The following is a 26650-nucleotide window of genomic DNA, read 5'->3' as shown; positions in this document are numbered from 1 at the left end:
CTAGTGGCCAGAGCAAAATTTACAGGATATAATACTAAAATATAGATAACAACATGGAAATATTAAATATTTTCGCATAAAAACTTATTACATTTTTGTGACACATTTCCCTGCCATGGCACAAGTCTATTTTTTAAGTATCTTCGCTTGGATCCACGTTCCTTCTTTACATCCTAAAAGCCTTATGCAACAAGAATGCAAAGTAAAGGGAGGTTTCTTTGGATTATATTCAGCGTGCTGAATCATCGAGACCTTCCCTCCTCCATGATATAGACATGTATGAATGTCTAGTAGGATGTAGTGTTCGTACATGGTAGAAAAGTACGACTGTCCACTATGGTCACCACTGAGATAAGTGGCATCACTGGTGTCTAGGACTGGCTCAGGTTCCCTCATGTCCATAGACTATGCACATACGACCACGTTTGACAATGTTAATGAAGTGGGTTGTAAATATGGCCCAAAAATTTCACATCAGTGTAAGAAGTAATGGAAGCGATGGTAGGCAAGCGTCATAGCTCCTCACAGTGCACGATCCATGCCCTCAGATGGGCTATCAGATTACCATGTGAGATAGAGACGTGTAATCCTATTACTCCTAATCCTAATAAATCCAGAGCCTCCGAGGTGGGGCGGATCAGTGTGTTCCCGGAGGAGAGCTCATGAAGGGGCTGACCACCGAGCGCCAGGTATCTCTGCATCTGGATATGTGAAAACTCTTTACACTACCTTACAAGGTAAGGAAATGGCAAGACCCCGAATTTAGTGGACAGCTGTTACTGTAGATCACAACAGGTTCTTCAGAACGTTTTGGGCCATTCTGCCATAGCCATGGGTTTCTTCTCTTGCTTTAAGGCCATATCTGAGCTCTTCAAGGTCGGTGGTCCTTTCGTTGGGAAAGGTTGTTTCTCATCCTCTAGTTATTAGGATATTTATGGGATTAGTATAGGTTAGATACCCACATGTGAACGGAAGATAAACCTATTAGATGATGGTCCAAAGTTGCATTAAAAATGGTGTTCTAGAGGGATGGTCCTCTCCTAGATGATGGTCAGTATGTATAGTATACGATGAAACAGGAATGATCTTCTCAAAGAGATGGTTTTCTAGAAAAGGCTCACTGCTCTAAATGGCACCAGGTATGGTCAGATTTAGCAGGACCATCTAAGGTTCCATCATACATGACCATCTGATTTAATTCTGCAGATTTGCCCCCAAATTGGTGGTGGAACATTGGTGGCTGCACCTTCTAGCCCCTCACACTTAACCTGGGCTCAGGTAATGTGAATATATATCGAAGAAAGGATCTTTGGTGGTTACCAGTTACCAAACTATCAGGAATTTTTGGAATTCCTATAGTCTTCACCAACCTCCTTGACCCAACCACCTGACATTGTCGTGCTCATAGTCAGGGAAAGTCCATCACACTCCCAGGCCCAATTCCTTATAGTATACATTTTGGGCCACAACTAAGGCAATAAATTCCTGTGTTTTGACTTTTTGTGTAGGATGTATTTAGGTGGGAACCAGAAAAATTAGACTCGTCACTGTTCCATGCATTTATATGGGTCTGATAAAGCTCAGACAGTGGAGACGAAAACCAATGTTCTTGAGTAGGGTTGAGCGATCTGGATCGGGAAAGATTGGATCCCGATCGGCGATCGAGCAAATTTCACGATCAGGATCGGCTGGAAAATGATCGAAAATCGGATTTTGAAATCTCAAGATTGGCTCAACCGCACTGTATACAGTCCTATGAAAAAGTTTGGGCACCCCTATTAATCTTAATCATTTTTAGTTCTAAATATTTTGGTGTTTGCAACAGCCATTTCAGTTTGATATATCTAATAACTGATGGACACAGTAATATTTCAGGATTGAAATGAGGTTTATTGTACTAACAGAAAATGCGCAATATGCATTAAACCAAAATTTGACCGGTGCAAAAGTATGGGCACCCTTATCATTTTATTGATTTGAATTCCCCTAACTACTTTTTACTGACTTACTGAAGCACAAAATTGGTTTTGTAACCTCAGTGAGCTTTGAACTTCATAGCCAGATGTATCCAATCATAAGAAAAGGTATTTAAGGTGGCCAATTGCAAGTTGTTCTCCTATTTGAATCTCCTCTGAAGAGTGGCATCATGGGCTACTCAAAACAACTCTCAAATGATCTGAAAACAAAGATTGTTCAACATAGTTGTTCAGGGGAAGGATACAAAAAGTTGTCTCAGAGATTTAACCTGTCAGTTTCCACTGTGAGGAACATAGTAAGGAAATGGAAGACCACAGGGACAGTTCTTGTTAAGCCCAGAAGTGGCAGGCCAAGAAAAATATCAGAAAGGCAGAGAAGAAGAATGGTGAGAACAGTCAAGGACAATCCACAGACCACCTCCAAAGAGCTGCAGCATCATCTTGCTGCAGATGGTGTCACTGTGCATCGGTCAACTATACAGCGCACTTTGCACAAATAGAAGCTGTATGGGAGAGTGATGAGAAAGAAGCCGTTTCTGCACGTACGCCACAAATAGAGTTGCCTGAGGTATGAAAAAGCACATTTGGACAAGGCAGCTTCATTTTGGAAACAAAAATTGAGTTGTTTGGTTATAAAAAAAAAGGCGTTATGCATGGCGTCCAAAAAGAAACAGCATTCCAAGAAAAACACTTGCTACCCACTGTAAAATTTGGTGGAGGTTCCATCATGCTTTGGGGCTGTGTGGCCAATGCCGGCATCGGGAATCTTGTTAAAGTTGAGAGTCGCATGGATTCCACTCAGTATCAGCAGATTCTTGAGAATAATGTTCAAGAATCAGTGACGAAGTTGAAGTTACCCCGGGGATGGATATTTCAGCAAGACAATGATCCAAAATACCGCTCCAAATCCTCAGGCATTCATGCCGAGGAACAATTACAATGTTCTGGAATGGCCATCCCAGTCCCCAGACCTGAATATCATTGAACATCTGTGGGATGATTTGAAGCGGGCTGTCCATGCTCGGCGACCATCTAACTTAACTGAACTTGAATTGTTTGTCCAAAATACCTTTATCCAGGATCCAGGAACTGATTAAAATCTACAGGAAGCGACTAGAGGCTGTTATCTTTGCAAAAGGAGGATCTACTAAATATTAATGTCACTTTTCTGTTGAGGTGCCCATACTTTTGCACCGGTCAAATTTTGGTTTAATGCATATTGCACATTTTCTGTTAGTACAATAAACCTCATTTCAATCCTGAAATATTACTGTGTCCATCAGTTATTAGATATATCAAACTGAAATGGCTGTTATAAACACCAAAATATTTAGAACTAAAAATGATTAAGATTAATAGGGGTGCCCAAACTTTTTCATAGGACTGTATATAATATACAAATAGGGTTGAGCGATCAGGATCGGGAAAGATTGGATCCCGATCGGCGATCGAGCACATTTCACGATCGGGATCGGCTGGAAAATGATCGAAAATTGGATTTTAAAATCGATCCTGAAATCTCAAGATCGGTTTAACCCTATTCTTGAGGTTACTGGGATGATCAGACACTCCTTTTCTGTGGTTAATGGAACAATAAAATCTGATTAATAAGGCAGTACTAGATGGAGACGACTGGACATCAAAGACTACCTGGCTCTTCCTACCCTAAACTTGGTACCCTTGAGTCGATGACACGAGTCACCTGAAACAGAATGATTTTTAGCAATGTCTTAAGTTAGTTTGGCACTACACAGGGAATGGCCCTCAGCTTGGCAGCCATCAGACCATGTCAGTGCCCACTTCAGTCTGCTTTAGTAATCAGATTTTTCGAAAAAATTAATGTAAGTGGAAAGCTTTTTTGAGAAATAATTTGGTGGACTAATCTTTACATAGGACACATCTTCTAACAATGGTGGTGGTTGGTATATTGACATTGTAACCTGTTAAAACAGGTTACAGCCTATGGCTTGTTACAGGGGAGTGGCCATGTTGTCCATTACTCTAGTTTTAGGATGTTGCCATGTTGTCCATTAGCCTGTTGCAAAAGAATTCCCAAACTATCAAGCTAATACAACGGAGTAGCCATGTTGTCGATCATCCTGGGACGTAGCTTCAATGAAGCTTCAGTAGATACGTATGTCTAGTATAACAAGACTTGGAGAGTATTCTCGAAGAGACAACAGTCCAGGTAGGTACACGAGACCACGGACACACCATGCCAGGATAGGTTGATCTGTTCTGGTTATGGATTTGTGTCACCTATAAGCCGCTTGCAATGACGTTCTTTTGCCTCCTCAGCAGAATGTCCCTCTAATCCTTTAACATCACATGGAAAGGCTTAAGTTTTTCGTAATGTAGGAGTGGTTTACCTATAGGAACGTTGTTAAATATAAATCATGATTAAATTCTAAATTTTACACGTGTGTTAAATTAAAGTTATGGGTAAACCTTAACAGGTAGCTCACAATGGTATTCGCCTGAAGTCATAAGGCAAGTGGCCATCATTCCATAGACGTCAAGAAATTTCCACTTACGGCTTTGACCACAAAAGATAAGACATGAAAGTTGCATCAAGTTGTCCAACCATTGGGAGCCTCAGCTGCTAGCTCTAATGAAGTCATCTTAACAAGGTAGTCACGATCAATGGAAATCCAGTCTTCAAGAGTAGTATCTGAATGGGTTACTTTGGGCTCACATAGGGAAAAAAATGGGAACCGACCCTACAGCCACAGAGAATATGCGAATGTTCACTTTAACGCATCGTAAGGTCTAGACTCGTGATAGACTCTGTTTGCATTGGCTTTAGATCAGCTTTCTTCTTCATGATCTCATCATGGACCAGTCATGGTTGGACCCTGTTACAGAGGATTCTCAAGTCTTCTTGTAGGTTAATCCAACCCTGTTCCTGAATTGTAATTGTATGGTTTGACCAACCAAATATATCCTCAAAGGGCTTATCTGAAGGAACTTGGACATTGGTGGAATATCTACTGGGTATACCTCTCGGACCTGAGTCTAGGTGGACAACGAAGTCCCCTGAGTTGCTTCGTGAGGTGCCGAATAAATGGAGAGGTTTCCGCTCATCCATTGGATCTATCCAATCACTTCTATATGAGTAATACACATCCTGCCAGCTCGTAAAACCAAAATTGTCAGCAAAGGTCTAGGTTTGGAAGGTGGTATCTCCATCTATAAGACATTAGTCCAATTTCTAGAGACCCAACTAGTGAGTTGGCTTCTAAAAAGTTTCTCTGAATACGGAGCAGCTCCATAGGTACATGGATTAGTAAGTGGTTGGCAGTGGGAGCTCTGCGCTTGGCCACATTATGAGTGCAGTGTAGCTAGCCATGTTATAAGGACCTTGCGTGCCATTGTTTCACATGCCCTAGTGGTAGCCCAGGTAGACAGACCCTACCTACGCTTGGCCATATTCCCACTATGGATGTATCCTATAGTATATAAAGGTACATATATCAATGAAGGAACAAGACCTGACCAAAAAAGTAATGGTTTGAAATGAGGAGGTGTTCAAATTGGATAGACTTCTCACCTGGTGGACTTGGAGGTCATGACCAGGGTAACTTGAAGCTCCTAGGCCCCAGGTTGAAATCTGTAACCGTTTCGCCCATTGTCTATCTGATCCCATTAATAATACTAAAGCCTTCTTTGGAGAAAAAACAACATTTGGGACCCCAAAGCCCCAGGATATTGAGGTGACTGCCACCTATGCCTTGGTCATGATCTCATAAATGATACTTCTATGGGTCTTCATGCCTTCCATGATGGAATGGTAAGATCACCTTTCATTTCCTTTCCTTCATCTGGTTGTAGTGGTCTTTGTTTTTGTAGGAACTTTACAAAGATGGATAGATCAACCTTAGCTGGACCCCAAACGTCTTTGCATAGTCTCAATGTATCATGCATGTTGAGGGACCTTCCATATGGTTTCAAGAATAATTCCCTACTTTGCTTACATCGCTGAGGTTATGTATGAGGATATGTCCACATGACTTATTCAATACTGTCTAAAGAGGATTACATGATAAGAAAGCTAAGGGATGTCATCAAAGATTGTTTCCCGGCAGGTGATGCGATGAGATTGGCCTCCATAACCGGGTAGGTTTTTTTGTAATCAGAAGAGTCAACGTCAATCAGAACGTCAATGTCAATTTTGTTAATAATTCACTGTGGGCTCAGATAGGACATTGTGATCTGCTAGAGACGGAGCCATCATGTCAAAGCCATTACTTTCCCTAACAAGCTAGAGTTTGCCTAAAGTAGATGCACCATAAATTCTCACATGTATGGTTAACCAACTGGGGAATCTTTGGGTGCCTGGGCCTTCAGGACAGATACTGCAGAAGGCCTGTACATGGGACCTAGAGCTGGCCATTAGGCACCTGTGATCCCCCAATCAACAAGGACCATTAACGTGAGATGTGAGTGATGGCTGTGCACCTCGACTCCAGTAAAAGTTGGAGAATGTAGGTCATGTCTGATCTTAAAGGGTTTTTTTTATGTAGATTGTGAGCCCCATATAGAGATCACAATGTACATTTTTCCCTATCAGTATGTCTTTCTAGAACGGGAGGAAATCCATGCAAACACGAGGAGAACATACAAACTCCTTGCAGATGTTTTTTTTTCCCTTGGGCGGTATTTGAACACCAGGACCCAGTGGCGTAACTTCCACCGTAGCAGCAGAGGCAGCTGCCACAGGGCCCGGGACATTAGGGGCCCGGTGACAGCTGCTACCGCTGCTATCATTATACTCGGGGGTCTGAAAAGACCCCCGAGTATAATGATTGGCGGCCCGGAAGAGGTAAGAAACATAAAAAACACTGTTACTTACCTCTCCATGATCCAGGCAGGCTTCGGCCTAGTCGTCTGACGTCTCATGACCCCGTCCTGCGTTCCGGGTCATGTGACGTCATTGAAGATGGACTACAGCAGAGGTTGACAGCATAGGAGCCAGGAGATAGGTGAGTGACAAGTTTTTTTTTGTTTTTTTTTCTCCCCCTGGGTCTCCGATTATTATACTCTGGGGTCTGAAAAGACTTCTGAATAAATGCACGGCCGCAAACTAGCGCGGCGCATACGATCCCCGCTCCCATTGAAATGAATGGGAGTTTGTACGGCACGCAAAGGGTCACGCGGCGTCTACGTGCCAAATCTCGCGGCACGTAACTCCGTGTGAACTCCCCCTAATAATTGTTTATGGGTGTCCACAGTGGGACATAATACTGTGTGCAGGGGCCACTATGGGACATAATACTGTGTGCAGGGGACACTATGGGGGATGATACTGTGTGCAGGGGCCACTATGGGGCATAATACTGTGTGCAGGGGCCACTATGGGGGATAATACTGTGTGCAGGGGCCACTATGGGACATAATACTGTGTGCAGGGGACACTATGGGGGATGATACTGTGTGCAGGGGACACTATGGGGTATAATACTGTGTGCAGGGGACACTATGGGGTATAATACTGTGTACAGGGGCCACTATGGGACATAATAATGTGTGGAGGGGCCACTATGGGGGATAATACTGTGTGCAAACCGCCAGTGTCCATATGCGCTCTCTCCACTGTGAAACCGTTTTTTGGGGGGGTTTTTTTTGCACAGACACAAAGTCCTGCATGTCTGACTTTGTGTCCATGCAAAAAAACAGTTTCATGGTGGAGAGAGCGCATACGGACACCGACGGTTTGCTTTAAAAACCCATTCAAATGAATGGGTTTTTAAACTGACTGCCAGCAAGCCGTGCCCAAGCAGTTTTCCTGGGATTTAGGCGAAATCACTGTGTACAGGTCAAGGTGCAAGTGTGAACGCCACATAACCTCTACCTTTACCTAGAACTTAACTAGTATTACTATATTAAACGTGTGTATCAAGGTGTTGTCCAGGATATACAATTTTCTGCAGGGACACCAAAGAAGGTAAAAAAACCCCCCGAAAACAAACAAACAATAAAAACACAAAAACCGTACTCACCTGTCCTTTGATTTTCTAGTGTCCCTTCCACTGGACCAGTCCAGTGGTGCCCTGGGGTTTCGTCTGGCAAAAGTCCTTGCCTCACATGCCTAAAGAAAGGAACTGAGACGTTACAGGTGATATATGTGAGTAACATCCCATGTCCTTTACTTTACACTAAGGTCACACGCAGCGGGGACTTCCGCAGGAACAAGGACCCTAAGGATAAGTTCACACAGGGTTTTTTGGTCAAAATCCGCCTCATAATCCTTACCAAATCAATGGGAGCCGATGAAATCAATGGGAGCCGGTCAATTCTTTTTTCCGTGAGTTCATTTGTGCTCCTGGAAAAAGGAGCGAGATGCTCATTCTTTCAGGCGCATTTGCCTCGCAATTCGGCCTGAAGACATTCCCTCCTCCCGACTAGGCCCATTCATTTGGGCTTAATCGGGAGCGGAGTGCGCGACTGGAAACCGGCATCCAGTCGCAGCTACCCGTATTTTGGACCAGAACCTGAGGTGGCCTCCACCTCAGGTTCCGGTCCAAAAAAAAAATGTGTGAACTTACCCTAAAAACAGCAGAACTACTATGATACTGACCCCTATGTACAAAAATATAACTACTATAATACTACTCCTATGTACAAGAATATAACTACTATAATACTGCTCCTATGTACAAGAATATAACTACTATAATACTACTCCTATGTACAAGAATATAACTACTATAATACTACTCCTATGTACAAGAATATAACTACTATAATACTACCTCCTATGTACAAGAATATAACTACTATAATACTACTCCTATGTACAAGAATATAACTACTATAATACTGCTCCTATGTACAAGAATATAACTACTATAATACTACTCCTATGTACAAGAATATAACTACTATAATACTACTCCTATGTACAAGAATATAACTACTATAATACTGCCCCCTATGTACAAGAATATAACTACTATAATACTGCTCCTATGTACAAGAATATAACTACTATAATACTACTCCTATGTACAAGAATATAACTATTATAATACTACTCCTATGTACAAGAATATAACTACTATAATACTACCTCCTATGTACAAGAATATAACTACTATAATACTACCTCCTATGTACAAGAATATAACTACTATAATACTACTCCTATGTACAAGAATATAACTACTATAATACTACTCCTATGTACAAGAATATAGCTACTATAATACTACTCCTATGTACAAGAATATAACTACTATAATACTACTCCTATGTACAAGAATATAACTACTATAATACTACTCCTATGTACAAGAATATAACTACTATAATACTACCTCCTATGTACAAGAATATAACTACTATAATACTACTCCTATGTACAAGAATATAACTACTATAATACTACTCCTATGTACAAGAATATAACTACTATAATACTACCTCCTATGTACAAGAATATAACTACTATAATACTACCTCCTATGTACAAGAATATAACTACTATAATACTACTCCTATGTACAAGAATATAACTACTATAATACTACTCCTATGTACAAGAATATAGCTACTATAATACTACTCCTATGTACAAGAATATAACTACTATAATACTACTCCTATGTACAAGAATATAACTACTATAATACTACTCCTATGTACAAGAATATAACTACTATAATACTACTCCTATGTACAAGAATATAACTACTATAATACTACCTCCTATGTACAAGAATATAACTACTATAATACTACTCCTATGTACAAGAATATAACTACTATAATACTACTCCTATGTACAAGAATATAACTACTATAATACTGCTCCTATGTACAAGAATATAACTACTATAATACTACTCCTATGTACAAGAATATAACTACTATAATACTACCTCCTATGTACAAGAATATAACTACTATAATACTACTCCTATGTACAAGAATATAACTACTATAATACTACTCCTATGTACAAGAATATAGCTACTATAATACTACTCCTATGTACAAGAATATAACTACTATAATACTACTCCTATGTACAAGAATATAACTACTATAATACTACTCCTATGTACAAGAATATAGCTACTATAATACTACTCCTATGTACAAGAATATAACTACTATAATACTACTCCTATGTACAAGAATATAACTACTATAATACTACTCCTATGTACAAGAATATAACTACTATAATACTACTCCTATGTACAAGAATATAACTACTATAATACTACCTCCTATGTACAAGAATATAACTACTATAATACTACTCCTATGTACAAGAGTATAACTACTATAATACTACCTCCTATGTACAAGAATATAACTACTATAATACTACTCCTATGTACAAGAATATAACTACTATAACACTGCTCCTATGTACAAGAATATAACTACTATAATACTGCTCCTATGTACAAGAATATAACTACTATAATACTACCTCCTATGTACAAGAATATAACTACTATAATACTACTCCTATGTACAAGAGTATAACTACTATAATACTACCTCCTATGTACAAGAATATAACTACTATAATACTACTCCTATGTACAAGAATATAACTACTATAACACTGCTCCTATGTACAAGAATATAACTACTATAATACTGCTCCTATATACAAGAATATAACTACTATAATACTGATCATATGTACAAGAATATAACTACTATAATACTACCTCCTATGTACAAGAATATAACTACTATAATACTACTCCTATGTACAAGAGTATAACTACTATAATACTACCTCCTATGTACAAGAATATAACTACTATAATACTACTCCTATGTACAAGAATATAACTACTATAACACTGCTCCTATGTACAAGAATATAACTACTATAATACTGCTCCTATATACAAGAATATAACTACTATAATACTGCTCCTATGTACAAGAATATAACTACTATAATACTGATCATATGTACAAGAATATAACTACTATAATACTACTCCTATGTACAAGAATATAACTATAAATAGATAAGAAAAATAAGCATATAGCTCACCACCTCCAGTTAGCTTGATAAGTCCTTATAATTCCTGGGTGCACGATCCTGGCCTCTGACTAAGGCACTTTGTAGTTGAAGCATATAGAAAAGGATAGTAGGATCCGCTCGACCAGGTGAGTTAAAAAATAACTTTTAATCCGACATGGTTAAAAAATTGAATTGTGAATTGTTACGTGCTATAGAAATGTGCAGTTATTCTCTTGGTATTCAATGTTGGCACATGTAATTAAGAACATGTGGTTAACAGGTGTGGTATACCAGATATTCAGCACTTAAAAACGGAAATGTCAACCTTAGTATCCAGAAGCAAAGCTATGAGTAAGAGACCTTGTGTCTTGAAACGCGTCAGCTAGAGCTATCAGAATGTGGTTTTAATCACCATTTTTCTTTCTTTTTGTCATTTCACATCTATTTACTTTTGTGTGTTTTTTAACCATGTCGGATTAAAAGTTATTTTTTAACTTACCTGGTCGAGCGGATCCTACTATCCTTTTCTATATGCTTCAAGAATATAACTACTATAATACTACTCCTATGTACAAGAATATAACTACTATAATACTACTCCTATGTACAAGAATATAACTACTATAATACTACTCCTATGTACAAGAATATAACTACTATAATACTGCTCCTATGTACAAGAATATAACTACTATAATACTGCTCCTATGTACAAGAATATAACTACTATAATACTGCTCCTATGTACAAGACTATAACTACTATAATACTGCTCCTATGTACAAGAATATAACTACTATAATACTGCTCCTATGTACAAGAATATAACTACTATAATACTACTCCTATGTACAAGAATATAACTACTATAATACTGCTCCTATGTACAAGAATATAACTACTATAATACTACTCCTATGTACAAGAATATAACTACTATAATACTGCTCCTATGTACAAGAATATAACTACTATAATACTACTCCTATGTACAAGAATATAACTACTATAATACTGCTCCTATGTACAAGAATATAACTACTATAATACTACTCCTATGTACAAGAATATAACTACTATAATACTACTCCTATGTACAGGAATATAACTACTATAATACTGCTCCTATGTACAAGAATATAACTACTATAATACTACTCCTATGTACAAGAATATAACTAATACAAAAATAGAAAAAGATATAAAGTAGCTCACCCTTGTAGTCGTTCAAATGATGATTGTTGGTGCACGACCCTATTCTCCTTGACTCATTGGAGTAAATAAATGGAAGTATAATCTTGTCAAACCGAAGGTTCGATATAAGGGTCCGCGACTCACAGCTTGTAAAAACTTTTCTTTTTATTTCATCCTTTTAAAATTTCTGTTTGCCACCATAGGCTGAAGTATACATTTAAACACAAAAAAACATAGTGTAGACAAGGTAGACACTGGACATGGTGAGTTAAAAACCGCTAGAAAACTGACGCGTTTCGGGACTATTGAGGCGTCCCTTACTCATAGTGAAACTAGCCTGAACATTGTAAGCAGTGTGAACTTAATATACACTCTGAGATGACTAAAACTGGGAGGATCCAAAACCTTTCTACATCATCAGCTGATCATTTAACCCTTCCTGGCAAGTTTGTGGATCTCACTTAGTTTTGTTTTAAATAGAGACAAGGATAGAAGTAAAAAAAAAAAAAAAAAAAACAAAAAAAAAAAAACACTTGTTTATTCGAGATTATTCTGTTGCACGAGCATAAAAGAATAAATATCTCAACTCTAACTAAAGTTGATATCAAAAAGTTAGCTACTTTCAATACTAAACTGAAACAGATTACCGCAGTACCTCCCTCCATGTGAATTTAGTCCTACAAAGGTACAACAAGCCTGACCACTCCCAAGGTAATTAACTTGCAGAGTTGAGGGCTGAAATCTAGTCTAACAGGTAAACTGACATGTAACACTGTTTTCACTAACTTTAACCAAGCATCTAAGATAGACATCAGATTCGCTGATACAGATACCTTAATTCTCAAAACTTTTCAACACATCCCTTAACATATCTAAAAAATTTTTATACGTTTTTTATAAATGATATAAAATAAAACACGTTAATTTAATAAGGTTAGAGATGAAAAGTTTGTTAGTCAAAAAATAAAAGCCAGGTCTGACTTAGCATTCATACCCTCCGGTTGCCGACAGCCAAACCGGAGGATCCATAATGCTACTATAATACTGCTCCTATGTACAAGAATATAGCTACTATAATACTGCTCCTATGTACAAGAATATAACTACTATAATACTACTCCTATGTACAAGAATATAACTACTATAATACTGCTCCTATGTACAAGAGTATAACTACTATAATACTGCTCCTATGTACAAGAATATAACTACTATAATACTGCTCCTATGTACAAGAATATAACTACTATAATACTACTCCTATGTACAAGAATATAACTACTATAATTCTGCTCCTATGTACAAGAATATAACTACTATAATACTACTCCTATGTACAAGAATATAACTACTATAATACTGCTCCTATGTACAAGAATATAACTACTATAATACTACTCCTATGTACAAGAATATAACTACTATAATACTACTCCTATGTACAGGAATATAACTACTATAATACTGCTCCTATGTACAAGAATATAACTACTATAATACTACTCCTATGTACAAGAATATAACTACTATAATACTACTCCTATGTACAGGAATATAACTACTATAATACTACTCCTATGTACAAGAATATAACTACTATAATACTACTCCTATGTACAGGAATATAACTACTATAATTCTGCTCCTATGTACAAGAATATAACTACTATAATACTACTCCTATGTACAAGAATATAACTACTATAATACTGCTCCTATGTACAAGAATATAACTACTATAATACTACTCCTATGTACAAGAATATAACTACTATAATACTACTCCTATGTACAAGAATATAACTACTATAATACTACTCCTATGTACAAGACTATAACTACTATAATACTGCTCCTATGTACAAGAATATAACTACTATAATACTGCTCCTATGTACAAGACTATAACTACTATAATACTGCTCCTATGTACAAGAATATAACTACTATAATACTGCTCCTATGTCCAAGAATATAACTACTATAATACTACTCCTATGTACAAGAATATAACTACTATAATTCTGCTCCTATGTACAAGAATATAGCTACTATAATACTGCTCCTATGTACAAGAATATAACTACTATAATACTGCTCCTATGTACAAGAATATAACTACTATAATACTGCTCCTATGTACAAGAATATAACTACTATAATACTGCTCCTATGTACAAGAATATAACTACTATAATACTACTCCTATGTACAAGAATATAACTACTATAATTCTGCTCCTATGTACAAGAATATAACTACTATAATACTACTCCTATGTACAAGAATATAACTACTATAATACTACTCCTATGTACAGGAATATAACTACTATAATACTACTCCTATGTACAAGAATATAACTACTATAATACTACTCCTATGTACAGGAATATAACTACTATAATTCTGCTCCTATGTACAAGAATATAACTACTATAATACTACTCCTATGTACAAGAATATAACTACTATAATACTGCTCCTATGTACAAGAATATAACTACTATAATACTACTCCTATGTACAAGAATATAACTACTATAATACTACTCCTATGTACAGGAATATAACTACTATAATACTACCTCCTATGTACAAGAATATATCTACTATAATACTACTCCTATGTACAAGAATATAACTACTATAATACTGCTCCTATGTACAGGAATATAACTACTATAATACTACCTCCTATGTACAAGAATATATCTACTATAATACTACTCCTATGTACAAGAATATAACTTCTATAATACTGCTCCTATGTACAGGAATATATCTACTATAATACTACTCCTATGTACAAGAATATAACTACTATAATACTGCTCCTATGTACAGGAATATAACTACTATAATACTACCTCCTATGTACAAGAATATATCTACTATAATACTACTCCTATGTACAAGAATATAACTACTATAATACTGCTCCTATGTACAGGAATATAACTACTATAATACTACCTCCTATGTACAAGAATATAACTACTATAATACTGCCCCCTATGTACAAGAATATAACTACTATAATACTGCTCCTATGTACAAGAATATAACTACTATAATACTACTCCTATGTACAAGAATATAACTACTATAATACTGCTCCTATGTACAAGAATATAACTACTATAATACTACTCCTATGTACAAGAATATAACTACTATAATACTACTCCTATGTACAGGAATATAACTACTATAATACTGCTCCTATGTACAAGAATATAACTACTATAATACTACTCCTATGTACAAGAATATAACTAATACAAAAATAGAAAAAGATATAAAGTAGCTCACCCTTGTAGTCGTTCAAATGATGATTGTTGGTGCACGACCCTATTCTCCTTGACTCATTGGAGTAAATAAATGGAAGTATAATCTTGTCAAACCGAAGGTTCGATATAAGGGTCCGCGACTCACAGCTTGTAAAAACTTTTCTTTTTATTTCATCCTTTTAAAATTTCTGTTTGCCACCATAGGCTGAAGTATACATTTAAACACAAAAAAACATAGTGTAGACAAGGTAGACACTGGACATGGTGAGTTAAAAACCGCTAGAAAACTGACGCGTTTCGGGACTATTGAGGCGTCCCTTACTCATAGTGAAACTAGCCTGAACATTGTAAGCAGTGTGAACTTAATATACACTCTGAGATGACTAAAACTGGGAGGATCCAAAACCTTTCTACATCATCAGCTGATCATTTAACCCTTCCTGGCAAGTTTGTGGATCTCACTTAGTTTTGTTTTAAATAGAGACAAGGATAGAAGTAAAAAAAAAAAACAAAAAAACAAAAAAAAAAAAACACTTGTTTATTCGAGATTATTCTGTTGCACGAGCATAAAAGAATAAATATCTCAACTCTAACTAAAGTTGATATCAAAAAGTTAGCTACTTTCAATACTAAACTGAAACAGATTACCGCAGTACCTCCCTCCATGTGAATTTAGTCCTACAAAGGTACAACAAGCCTGACCACTCCCAAGGTAATTAACTTGCAGAGTTGAGGGCTGAAATCTAGTCTAACAGGTAAACTGACATGTAACACTGTTTTCACTAACTTTAACCAAGCATCTAAGATAGACATCAGATTCGCTGATACAGATACCTTAATTCTCAAAACTTTTCAACACATCCCTTAACATATCTAAAAAATTTTTATACGTTTTTTATAAATGATATAAAATAAAACACGTTAATTTAATAAGGTTAGAGATGAAAAGTTTGTTAGTCAAAAAATAAAAGCCAGGTCTGACTTAGCATTCATACCCTCCGGTTGCCGACAGCCAAACCGGAGGATCCATAATGCTACTATAATACTGCTCCTATGTACAAGAATATAGCTACTATAATACTGCTCCTATGTACAAGAATATAACTACTATAATACTACTCCTATGTACAAGAATATAACTACTATAATACTGCTCCTATGTACAAGAGTATAACTACTATAATACTGCTCCTATGTACAAGAATATAACTACTATAATACTGCTCCTATGTACAAGAATATAACTACTATAATACTACTCCTATGTACAAGAATATAACTACTATAATTCTGCTCCTATGTACAAGAATATAACTACTATAATACTACTCCTATGTACAAGAATATAACTACTATAATACTGCTCCTATGTACAAGAATATAACTACTATAATACTACTCCTATGTACAAGAATATAACTACTATAATACTACTCCTATGTACAGGAATATAACTACTATAATACTGCTCCTATGTACAAGAATATAACTACTATAATACTACTCCTATGTACAAGAATATAACTACTATAATACTACTCCTATGTACAGGAATATAACTACTATAATACTACTCCTATGTACAAGAATATAACTACTATAATACTACTCCTATGTACAGGAATATAACTACTATAATTCTGCTCCTATGTACAAGAATATAACTACTATAATACTACTCCTATGTACAAGAATATAACTACTATAATACTGCTCCTATGTACAAGAATATAACTACTATAATACTACTCCTATGTACAAGAATATAACTACTATAATACTACTCCTATGTACAAGAATATAACTACTATAATACTACTCCTATGTACAAGACTATAACTACTATAATACTGCTCCTATGTACAAGAATATAACTACTATAATACTGCTCCTATGTACAAGACTATAACTACTATAATACTGCTCCTATGTACAAGAATATAACTACTATAATACTGCTCCTATGTCCAAGAATATAACTACTATAATACTACTCCTATGTACAAGAATATAACTACTATAATTCTGCTCCTATGTACAAGAATATAGCTACTATAATACTGCTCCTATGTACAAGAATATAACTACTATAATACTGCTCCTATGTACAAGAATATAACTACTATAATACTGCTCCTATGTACAAGAATATAACTACTATAATACTGCTCCTATGTACAAGAATATAACTACTATAATACTACTCCTATGTACAAGAATATAACTACTATAATTCTGCTCCTATGTACAAGAATATAACTACTATAATACTACTCCTATGTACAAGAATATAACTACTATAATACTACTCCTATGTACAGGAATATAACTACTATAATACTACTCCTATGTACAAGAATATAACTACTATAATACTACTCCTATGTACAGGAATATAACTACTATAATTCTGCTCCTATGTACAAGAATATAACTACTATAATACTACTCCTATGTACAAGAATATAACTACTATAATACTGCTCCTATGTACAAGAATATAACTACTATAATACTACTCCTATGTACAAGAATATAACTACTATAATACTACTCCTATGTACAGGAATATAACTACTATAATACTACCTCCTATGTACAAGAATATATCTACTATAATACTACTCCTATGTACAAGAATATAACTACTATAATACTGCTCCTATGTACAGGAATATAACTACTATAATACTACCTCCTATGTACAAGAATATATCTACTATAATACTACTCCTATGTACAAGAATATAACTTCTATAATACTGCTCCTATGTACAGGAATATATCTACTATAATACTACTCCTATGTACAAGAATATAACTACTATAATACTGCTCCTATGTACAGGAATATAACTACTATAATACTACCTCCTATGTACAAGAATATATCTACTATAATACTACTCCTATGTACAAGAATATAACTACTATAATACTGCTCCTATGTACAGGAATATAACTACTATAATACTACCTCCTATGTACAAGAATATATCTACTATAATACTACTCCTATGTACAAGAATATAACTACTATAATACTGCTCCTATGTACAGGAATATAACTACTATAATACTGCTCCTATGTACAAGAATATAACTACTATAATACTGCCCCCTATGTACAAGAATATAACTACTATAATACTGCTCCTATGTACAAGAATATAACTACTATAATACTACTCCTATGTACAAGAATATAACTACTATAATACTGCCCCTATGTACAAGAATATAACTACTATAATACTACTCCTATGTACAAGAATATAACTACTATAATACTGCCCCTATGTACAAGAATATAACTACTATAATACTGCTCCTATGTACAAGAATATAACTACTATAATACTGCTCCTATGTACAAGAATATAACTACTATAATACTACTCCTATGTACAAGAATATAACTACTATAATACTACTCCTATGTACAAGAATATAACTACTATAATACTGCTCCTATGTACAAGAATATAACTACTATAATACTACTCCTATGTACAAGAATATAACTACTATAATACTGCACCTATATACAAGAATATAACTACTATAATACTGCTCCTATGTACAAGAATATAACTACTATAATACTGCTCCTATGTACAAGAATATAACTACTATAATACTACTCCTATGTACAAGAATATAACTACTATAATACTACCTAATGTAAAATTGTGGAAGAATGTAAATATCGATTGCTGAATATTCTGATAACACTGCAAATAAGTCTGTTCATTTATTTATGGATTTATTTTTTTCCCCTCTTTTTCCTGCCAGCAATGGACTCTTAAGTTAAAGTGATTCTCATTTTTGTTATCTGACAGACATGTCCGATTTATGTTATATTATTATTAGTTATTAATTCTGCTGGAATATAATGTTGTATTTTTGTTTTGTTTTTACTAATAAAAATTACCTCCTATATACAAGAATATAACTACTATAATACTACTCCTATGTACAAGAATATAACTACTATAATACTGCTCCTATGTACAAGAATATAACTACTATAATACTACTCCTATGTACAAGAATATAACTACTATAATACTGCTCCTATGTACAAGAATATAACTACTATAATACTACCTCCTATGTACAAGAATATAACTACAATAATACTACTCCTATGTACAAGAATATAACTACTATAATACTACTCCTATGTACAGGAATATAACTACTATAATACTGCTCCTATGTACAAGAATATAACTACTATAATACTACTATGTACAAGAATATAACTACTATAATACTACTCCTATGTACAAGAATATAACTACTATAATACTGCTCCTATGTACAAGAATATAACTACTATAATACTACTCCTATGTACAGGAATATAACTACTATAATACTGCTCCTATGTACAAGAATATAACTACTATAATACTACTATGTACAAGAATATAACTACTATAATACTACTCCTATGTACAAGAATATAACTACTGTCCTCTATCAATAAAAACCAGTGGCGTAACTATCGTAGAGGCAGCAGAGGTAGCTGCCACAGGGCCCGGGCCATTAAGGGGCCCGGTGACAGCCGCTACTGCTGCGTTTTTTTTTTCAATAAGCCGTCACGGGCCCTATTCACTTGCCGATCCTGGCTGGGCCGGGATCAGCAAGTGACACCGCGGGCCCCAATAACACTATCATTATACTCGGGGGTCTTTTCGGACCCCCGAGTATAATGATTGGAGGCCTGGGAGAGGTAAGAGAACATAACAAACAGTGTTACTTACCTCTCCACGATCCTGCCAGGCCTCCGTCATTCGTGTCTGACGTCTCTGATGTCACATGACCCAGGCCTGCTTCCCGGGTCATGTGACGTCCGACGTCATTAAAGCAGGACAAGAGCGGCGGCCGACAGGAACAGGTAAGCAACTGTTTCTGTTTTTTTTAATGTTTTTTCTCCCCCTGGGTCTCCGATTATTATACTCTGGGGTCTTTTCAGGGGATTATGGGGGATAATACTGTGTGTGCAGGGGACACTATGGGGACATAATACTGTGTGCAGGGGCCACTATTGGGGATAATTCTGTGTGTGCAGGGGACACTATGGGGATAATACTGTGTGTGCAGGGGACACTATTGGGGATAATACTGTGTGTGCAGGGGACACTATGGGGGATAATACTGTGTACAGGGGCCACTATGGGGGATAATACTGTGTGCAGGGGCCACTAAGGAACATAATACTGTGTGCAGGGATTACTAAGGGATATAATAGAGTGCGGAGGAGGGGGTCGGAGTCGCCATCTTTAGTGATCGCTATCATGCTGTTCTCACGTTTACACCTGTGATAAGATCCATTCATGTCGGTTTTGCACAGTTGTGTTCCTGGACGGTCTCCTGCAGTCATTTTGCGCTTATTACACGTCACTTTACAGAATTGCTTCTCATGTCCTTGGGTTAAGAGGATCAGGCCTGAGCTGAGTTAATATACGGGTCAGCAGAGATTAGAGTTTCCTTTCAAAACTGAACTATTGAAAGTGGGTCACTAAAAGGAGATTGGATGAATTGGCTATACTCAGTGGCGTAACTAGGAATGGCGGGGCCCCGTGGTGAACTTTTGACATGGGCCCCCACCCTTCCTGACCGACACCGAAGACCTTGACCGACCGAACGACCCCCCCCCCCCCACGCTGCATTCCTGCGCGCTCTATTATGTCCCTCAGTGGCCCCTGCACACAATATCACACCCCATTGTGGCCCCTGCACACGGGATTATGCCCCATAATGAACACCCATGAACAATTATTATACTCTGAGGTATTTTCAGACCCCAGAGTATAATAATCGGAGCCTGAGACGAGATACAGACATAAATAAAAAGTTACTTACCTGTCTCCGGCTCCGCTGCAGTCTTTGGTGGTGTTGGCCATCTTTAATAACGCACGGATTTCACATGACATTTCATGCCCTCCCTCCATCTGCCCACAGTTTCATGCACTCCTCATCTCTACCCCCATTTTCATGTCCTCCCCTCCATCTCTGCCCCTAGGTTACTGTTGCTCCTCAATTGCTCCACACCACACATACATACACACTCACACAGAGACACACACTCTCCATCCTGCATCTCACATCCCCCTTCCCCTTCAGTACCTAGCAGCACATCTCTCCTTCTCTTCATCTCTTGCAGGACTGCACGGGCTATAAAGACACGCCCACCTATTCATGTGACGGATGACGTCACACAAGGTCCTACAAGCTTTCCCCCGATCTTATCGCAGTTACAACAGTTTGTCTGTGATAAGAGCGGGGGTAGCAGCGGTAGCAGCTGTCACCGGGCCCCTAATGTCCCAGGCCCTGTGGCAGCTGCCTCTGCTGCTATGGTGGTAGGTACGCCACTGGTTATACTCAAAAACAGGACCTTAGTGTGGCAAAGAAGCAATACCAACCACTGTGCCAAGCAGCATGGATCAGTGCCAACCTCAAAACATGACCGAACTGACCATGAGAAAAAAATTGTTATATAATAGTGTGTTCCTAATTTAGTGGGGTCAGTTGAAAATGTTTCGTTCAATAGTCAATCAGGTTTGGATTACTTGAATTTGGTACTTGGAGGGGTCAGAAGAGGAAAAGAAACTGGACCAAGAATCATCCAAAGAACATAGCTGGCAAAAATGGGCGCCAACATTGGGGGTCTAGGGCCCTTTTGTGTAAGCCGATACCAGGGCCTAGGCCTCATCACTCCTAAGACCAGGAGGTCGACATGCCAATCATGGGTCGAGAGATCTATTTATTTTACTGAAGCTGTCTTCCATAACCTGACAATCTTGGTGGCATCACCAAAAATGTCAATGGCGGCCTCCGAATGTTCACTGATGGCATTATAGATTCCTACATGCTGATTCCTTTGTTCCGAGAAGTGATATTTCAGTACTGGACCCCTCTCGCCATTGAGATAAACCTGCTAGGCCACCTGTACATGATAAACACTGTAAATTAAGATCCCGTCAAAATTTTTGGGGATCTGCCACATTTTGAAGGCCTCCGTAAGCCGGGTTTGAGAAGTAGTTCTCAAGGTGGGACCACTAAGTAAGGATATATGACGTGTTTGGAGGCGTACGTCATAGAGGTAGTCCACTGGTTATGGATAGGTTGAGACCCAACTCCACTGACTCATGGACAAATATTGGATGGGGTAGGGTTCAACCAAGAAGTCACCCAATGTTCTGTCTTATAAGAAGGATGATGTAGATGCTGGTGTGGTCCAAGGTTGTTAAATTTGTGGTCTGCAAAAAGAGTGTTCGAAAACCTTTGAGATTCTCATGTCTAAATCCTGAGGACACCATATACTTCCTTATAGAAGTCCACCCTACTCATTGGTACTAGGGTCACCATACCAGAGATGTTGCACGCTGGTGACACCTTTCTTTCGGATGTTACATGAGCACTTATAGAATTTTCTTTCTTTCCAGGTGGTTCTAGAATTCCTCCCGTCACCGGGCGTCACCCAGATTTTTTCCACTTTGCCTGTGACTCTACTGGAACCAAAGCGGTTCCAAGCTCACCATGAATCTTGACCCAGCAAAGGTTGATCTTAAATCTGCCACACGTGTGACTGGGGGACCTGCCACCCCAAGGAAAGGACCACCAAAATTCAAGCAGCGACAGACCAGGCAGTTTAAGAGTAAACCTCCAAAGAAAGGAGTTCAGGGGTAAGAGAACGTGGACCTTCCGATGACATCGTTGCCAATTGTGTTCTGTCTATTGAAGGGGATGTCCACTATGACAGTCCCTTGTTGTTAGACCAGGTCCATGGACCTGCAGAGGGACCAGATAGCAAGTATTTTCTTTCCCTGCAGCGCCCCCGCAGGAGATATTAGTATTACACAGTTCCCATTAAATTCAATGTCTGTATAATACACAAATATGTTGGGTCCTCCAGAGCCACTCTTCCTAAATGTTTTATCCTGCGGCTAAAAGATGGAGGATTGGGAAGAACCCCTTTAATTGATGGGCCAAACAATCCCTTTAAGAAGGTGACATGTGGATATTTTGATGGATCATTCACATTCAGGTGGAGGGGTTAGTATAGGATTGTATATATATGAATTTCTCTGACAACAGCACCACACCCATCCTCAGGTCGTGTGTGGTATTGCAATTCAATTCAGTGTTGTTGATCTGTAATATAGAGTGTGAAACAACGCAGAGTGTAGTCTGTAATCATGGAGACACACAAGTCTACAAGTAGCTGCAAATATAGGACGGTACATTTTATTGCTTATTTCTAGATGCATCAGGACAACACATTAAAACAATTCTGCAAAAATATCCACACCCAAGGGTAATAGCTGCAATCTCCTTTGCCCAAACTGATTTATCTCCATCCTTTCCTTACAGATTTGGTGACGACATCCCTGGAATGGAAGGTCTTGGAACAGGTAATATTTTTGCCTTATTTTATTGCTATATTATTGTAGATGGGTCACTTACATAGCACCATGTCTTAGGAAGCATTAAAGGGGTTGTCCAATGATGGACACTTGTCCCTTACCTACAGGACAAGGAATAGGTGTCTGATCACTGGGGGGCTGAGTGCCGTGTCCTCCAAGGATCCTAAATTGCACACCTTTTACTACTCTAGACCACCAGGAGTACTATAACTTCTTTATTACTTTAGAGTGCCAGGCATATACACTTTCACTACTACTTGAGATCACCAGGGAGTTGACAATAACACTTTCACTACTCTAGACCAACAAAGATGCCAGCACAAGTAATGTTCTCTTCCCTAGACCACCAAGGATCCTAATATGCAAGCCTTTTACTACTCTAGACCACCAGGGATACTATCCTTAACTACTCTATTACTTTAGAGTGCCAGGCATATACACCTTCACTACTACTCTAGGCCACCAAAGAAGCTCTCATTTGCAACGTTCCCTACCATAGGCCAGAAGACATGATAACATTCATACCTTTTACTACTCTAGACCACCAGGAGTACTATCATTAACTTCTTTATTACTATAGAAGGCTAGGCATGTGCACATTTTCTACTACCTGAGATCACCAGGGAGTTGCCAATAACACTTTCACTACTCTAGACCACCTAAGATGCAAGCGTTAACAACTTTTCACTACCCTAGTCCACCAGGGGTGGAAGCCTTAACATCATTTACTACCCTAGACCACCAAAGATGCCAGCATAAGCAATGTTCTCTTCCCTAGACCACCAAGTATCCTAACATGCAAGCCTTTTACTACTCCAGACCACCAGGGATACTATCCTTAACTACTCTATTACTTTAGAGTGCCAGGCATATACACCTTCACTACTACCCTAGGCCACCAAAGAAGCTCTCATGAGCAACGTTCCCTACCATAGGCCAGAAGACATGATAACATTCATACCTTTTACTACTCTAGACCACCAGGTGTACTATCATTAACTTCTTTATTACTATAGAAGGCTGGGCATGTGCACATTTTCTACTATCTGAGATCACCAGGGAGTTGCCAATAACACTTTCACTACTCTAGACCACCAAAGATGCTAGCGTTAACAACTTTTCACTACCCTAGTCCACCAGGGATGGAAGCCTTAACATCATTTACTATCCTAGACCACCAAAGATGCCAGCATAAGCAATGCTCTCTTCCCTAGACCATCAAGTATCCTAGCATGCAAGCCTTTTACTACTCTAGACCACCAGGGATACTATCCTTAACTAGTCTATTACTTTAGAGTGCCAGGCATATACACATTCACTACTACCCTAGGCCACCAAAGAAGCTCTCATGAGCAACGTTCCCTACCATAGGCCAGAAGACATGATAGCATTCACACCTTTTACTACCTTAGACCACCAAGGATCCTGGCATGCAAGTTTTTTACTACTCTAGACCACCAGGGATTCTAGCATCAACTCCTTCACCAATATGAACAACCCAAGATAAAACATATTAACCACAAAGCTACCATAGACCAACAGGGATTTTTTTTTGTAATAAACACCTTGTTATACCACCAGATGTATTAGGGAATCACCTACGAAAAGTTATAGAGGTCATTGGAGATAATTTCCCAAAAAATATTATTAGAGGTTGTCATAGAAAAGTTTGGGTGGCCAAAAATTTAGGGCTTAAAAATTTTTTTTGGGGACAACCCTGCTGGTCAGTCTGAAGTTCTTTAAGGAAACAATATAGGTTCATATTCTTATCCTATGTCGTCTCGTTACAGACATCACCGTCATCTGCCCCTGGGAAGCCTTCAACCACTTGGAGCTGCACGAATTGGCCCAGTACGGCATCATCTAGAGACCCGGCTGCCCCATTACACGAGCCTGTTTTTATTTCCTGGCTGGTCGCTACAGGGAGATGTAGTGTGTGTAGGAATCGGTACAGGACAAGGTCGCCCAACTCCGCTTCTCTGAGGTCTCGGTGCTGAACTGCTGGCTTTCTCCCCTGGCAAAAACCAAAAACACCTGCACACATACGGCAACCGCCCCAACCAATAAAGAGCTCTCTCATGTCCGCCGTTGTACAGTACCCTCCAGGCAGCCTGGGAGAAACGTTCACGTAAATCTCCACACCTCAATCCCTATGATGTTTCACTTTTTGCCAATGTTTTTGTTTTTCACCTGTTGCCCCCAAATTCCCCCAAAAAACAAATAGCACATTTGCTACCTCTCCAGGGTCATTGCTGTGTGATAGCCACAAGATTCATTGTCTGGGATTAAATTATATTCTCTCCTCCTAGAGTCTTGTCCAATCTGTCTCCTCTTTATATTATAGGCCAGGGGCAACCAAAAGTCATTCTGCCACGATCAGGGTATTTAGATACAAGGCCGGGATGGAGGAAGGTCACCTACTACTCTGACCGCTAGGTCACCCATTAAAGGGCAATGTCACTCCCTACTCAGACTGTCTTTCATATCAGACCTTAGAATGGTGCACAAATTTCATAATCTATTTTAGGAGGAGCTTTCTCCTGTGCTCTTGGCCTCCCCCTACTGAGTATTTTAGGAAACACAAGGAAATAGGTGCACTTTAGTGGTAGTCTTAGACTAGAATAAGGCAGAATGGAAGTGTATCACCTACCCCCCTACAAAAGGTAGATTGTAAAAGTTTGATGTCCAATTCATACCCATCATTTGTCCCAACCCCGAGTAACATTTGGCTCTGTCTCAAGTCGCAATCCA

General features: G+C 37.9%; 1 protein-coding gene across 1 annotated transcript; it reads left to right on the top strand.

The window, feature by feature from the left end:
• Window positions 1–611: 611 nt before the first annotated feature.
• On the top strand, window positions 612–26202 carry PDE6G (phosphodiesterase 6G). The gene is made up of 4 exons (XM_075279327.1): window positions 612–737; window positions 22919–23158; window positions 23847–23887; window positions 25690–26202. Exons 2-4 carry the CDS (start codon window positions 23013–23015, stop codon window positions 25764–25766), a joined length of 264 nt encoding a protein of 87 aa, XP_075135428.1. The 5' UTR covers window positions 612–737; window positions 22919–23012; the 3' UTR covers window positions 25767–26202.
• The last annotated feature ends 448 nt before the right edge of the window (window positions 26203–26650 follow it).

The sequence above is a fragment of the Leptodactylus fuscus genome, chromosome 6 (assembly GCF_031893055.1).
Source record: "Leptodactylus fuscus isolate aLepFus1 chromosome 6, aLepFus1.hap2, whole genome shotgun sequence".
NCBI lineage: Eukaryota > Metazoa > Chordata > Amphibia > Anura > Leptodactylidae > Leptodactylus > Leptodactylus fuscus.
The sequence above is the reverse complement of the archived record's forward strand: the minus strand, read 5'-3'. Positions and strand labels throughout refer to the sequence as shown.

Coding starts and splice junctions, on each gene's coding strand:
- PDE6G (XM_075279327.1), top strand. CDS start 23,013: ATGAATCTTGACCCAGCAAAGGTTGATCTTAAATCTGCCACACGTGTG. Junction 23,159..23,846: donor CCAAAGAAAGGAGTTCAGGG/GTAAGAGAACGT, acceptor CTTTCCTTACAG/ATTTGGTGACGACATCCCTG. Junction 23,888..25,689: donor AATGGAAGGTCTTGGAACAG/GTAATATTTTTG, acceptor GTCTCGTTACAG/ACATCACCGTCATCTGCCCC.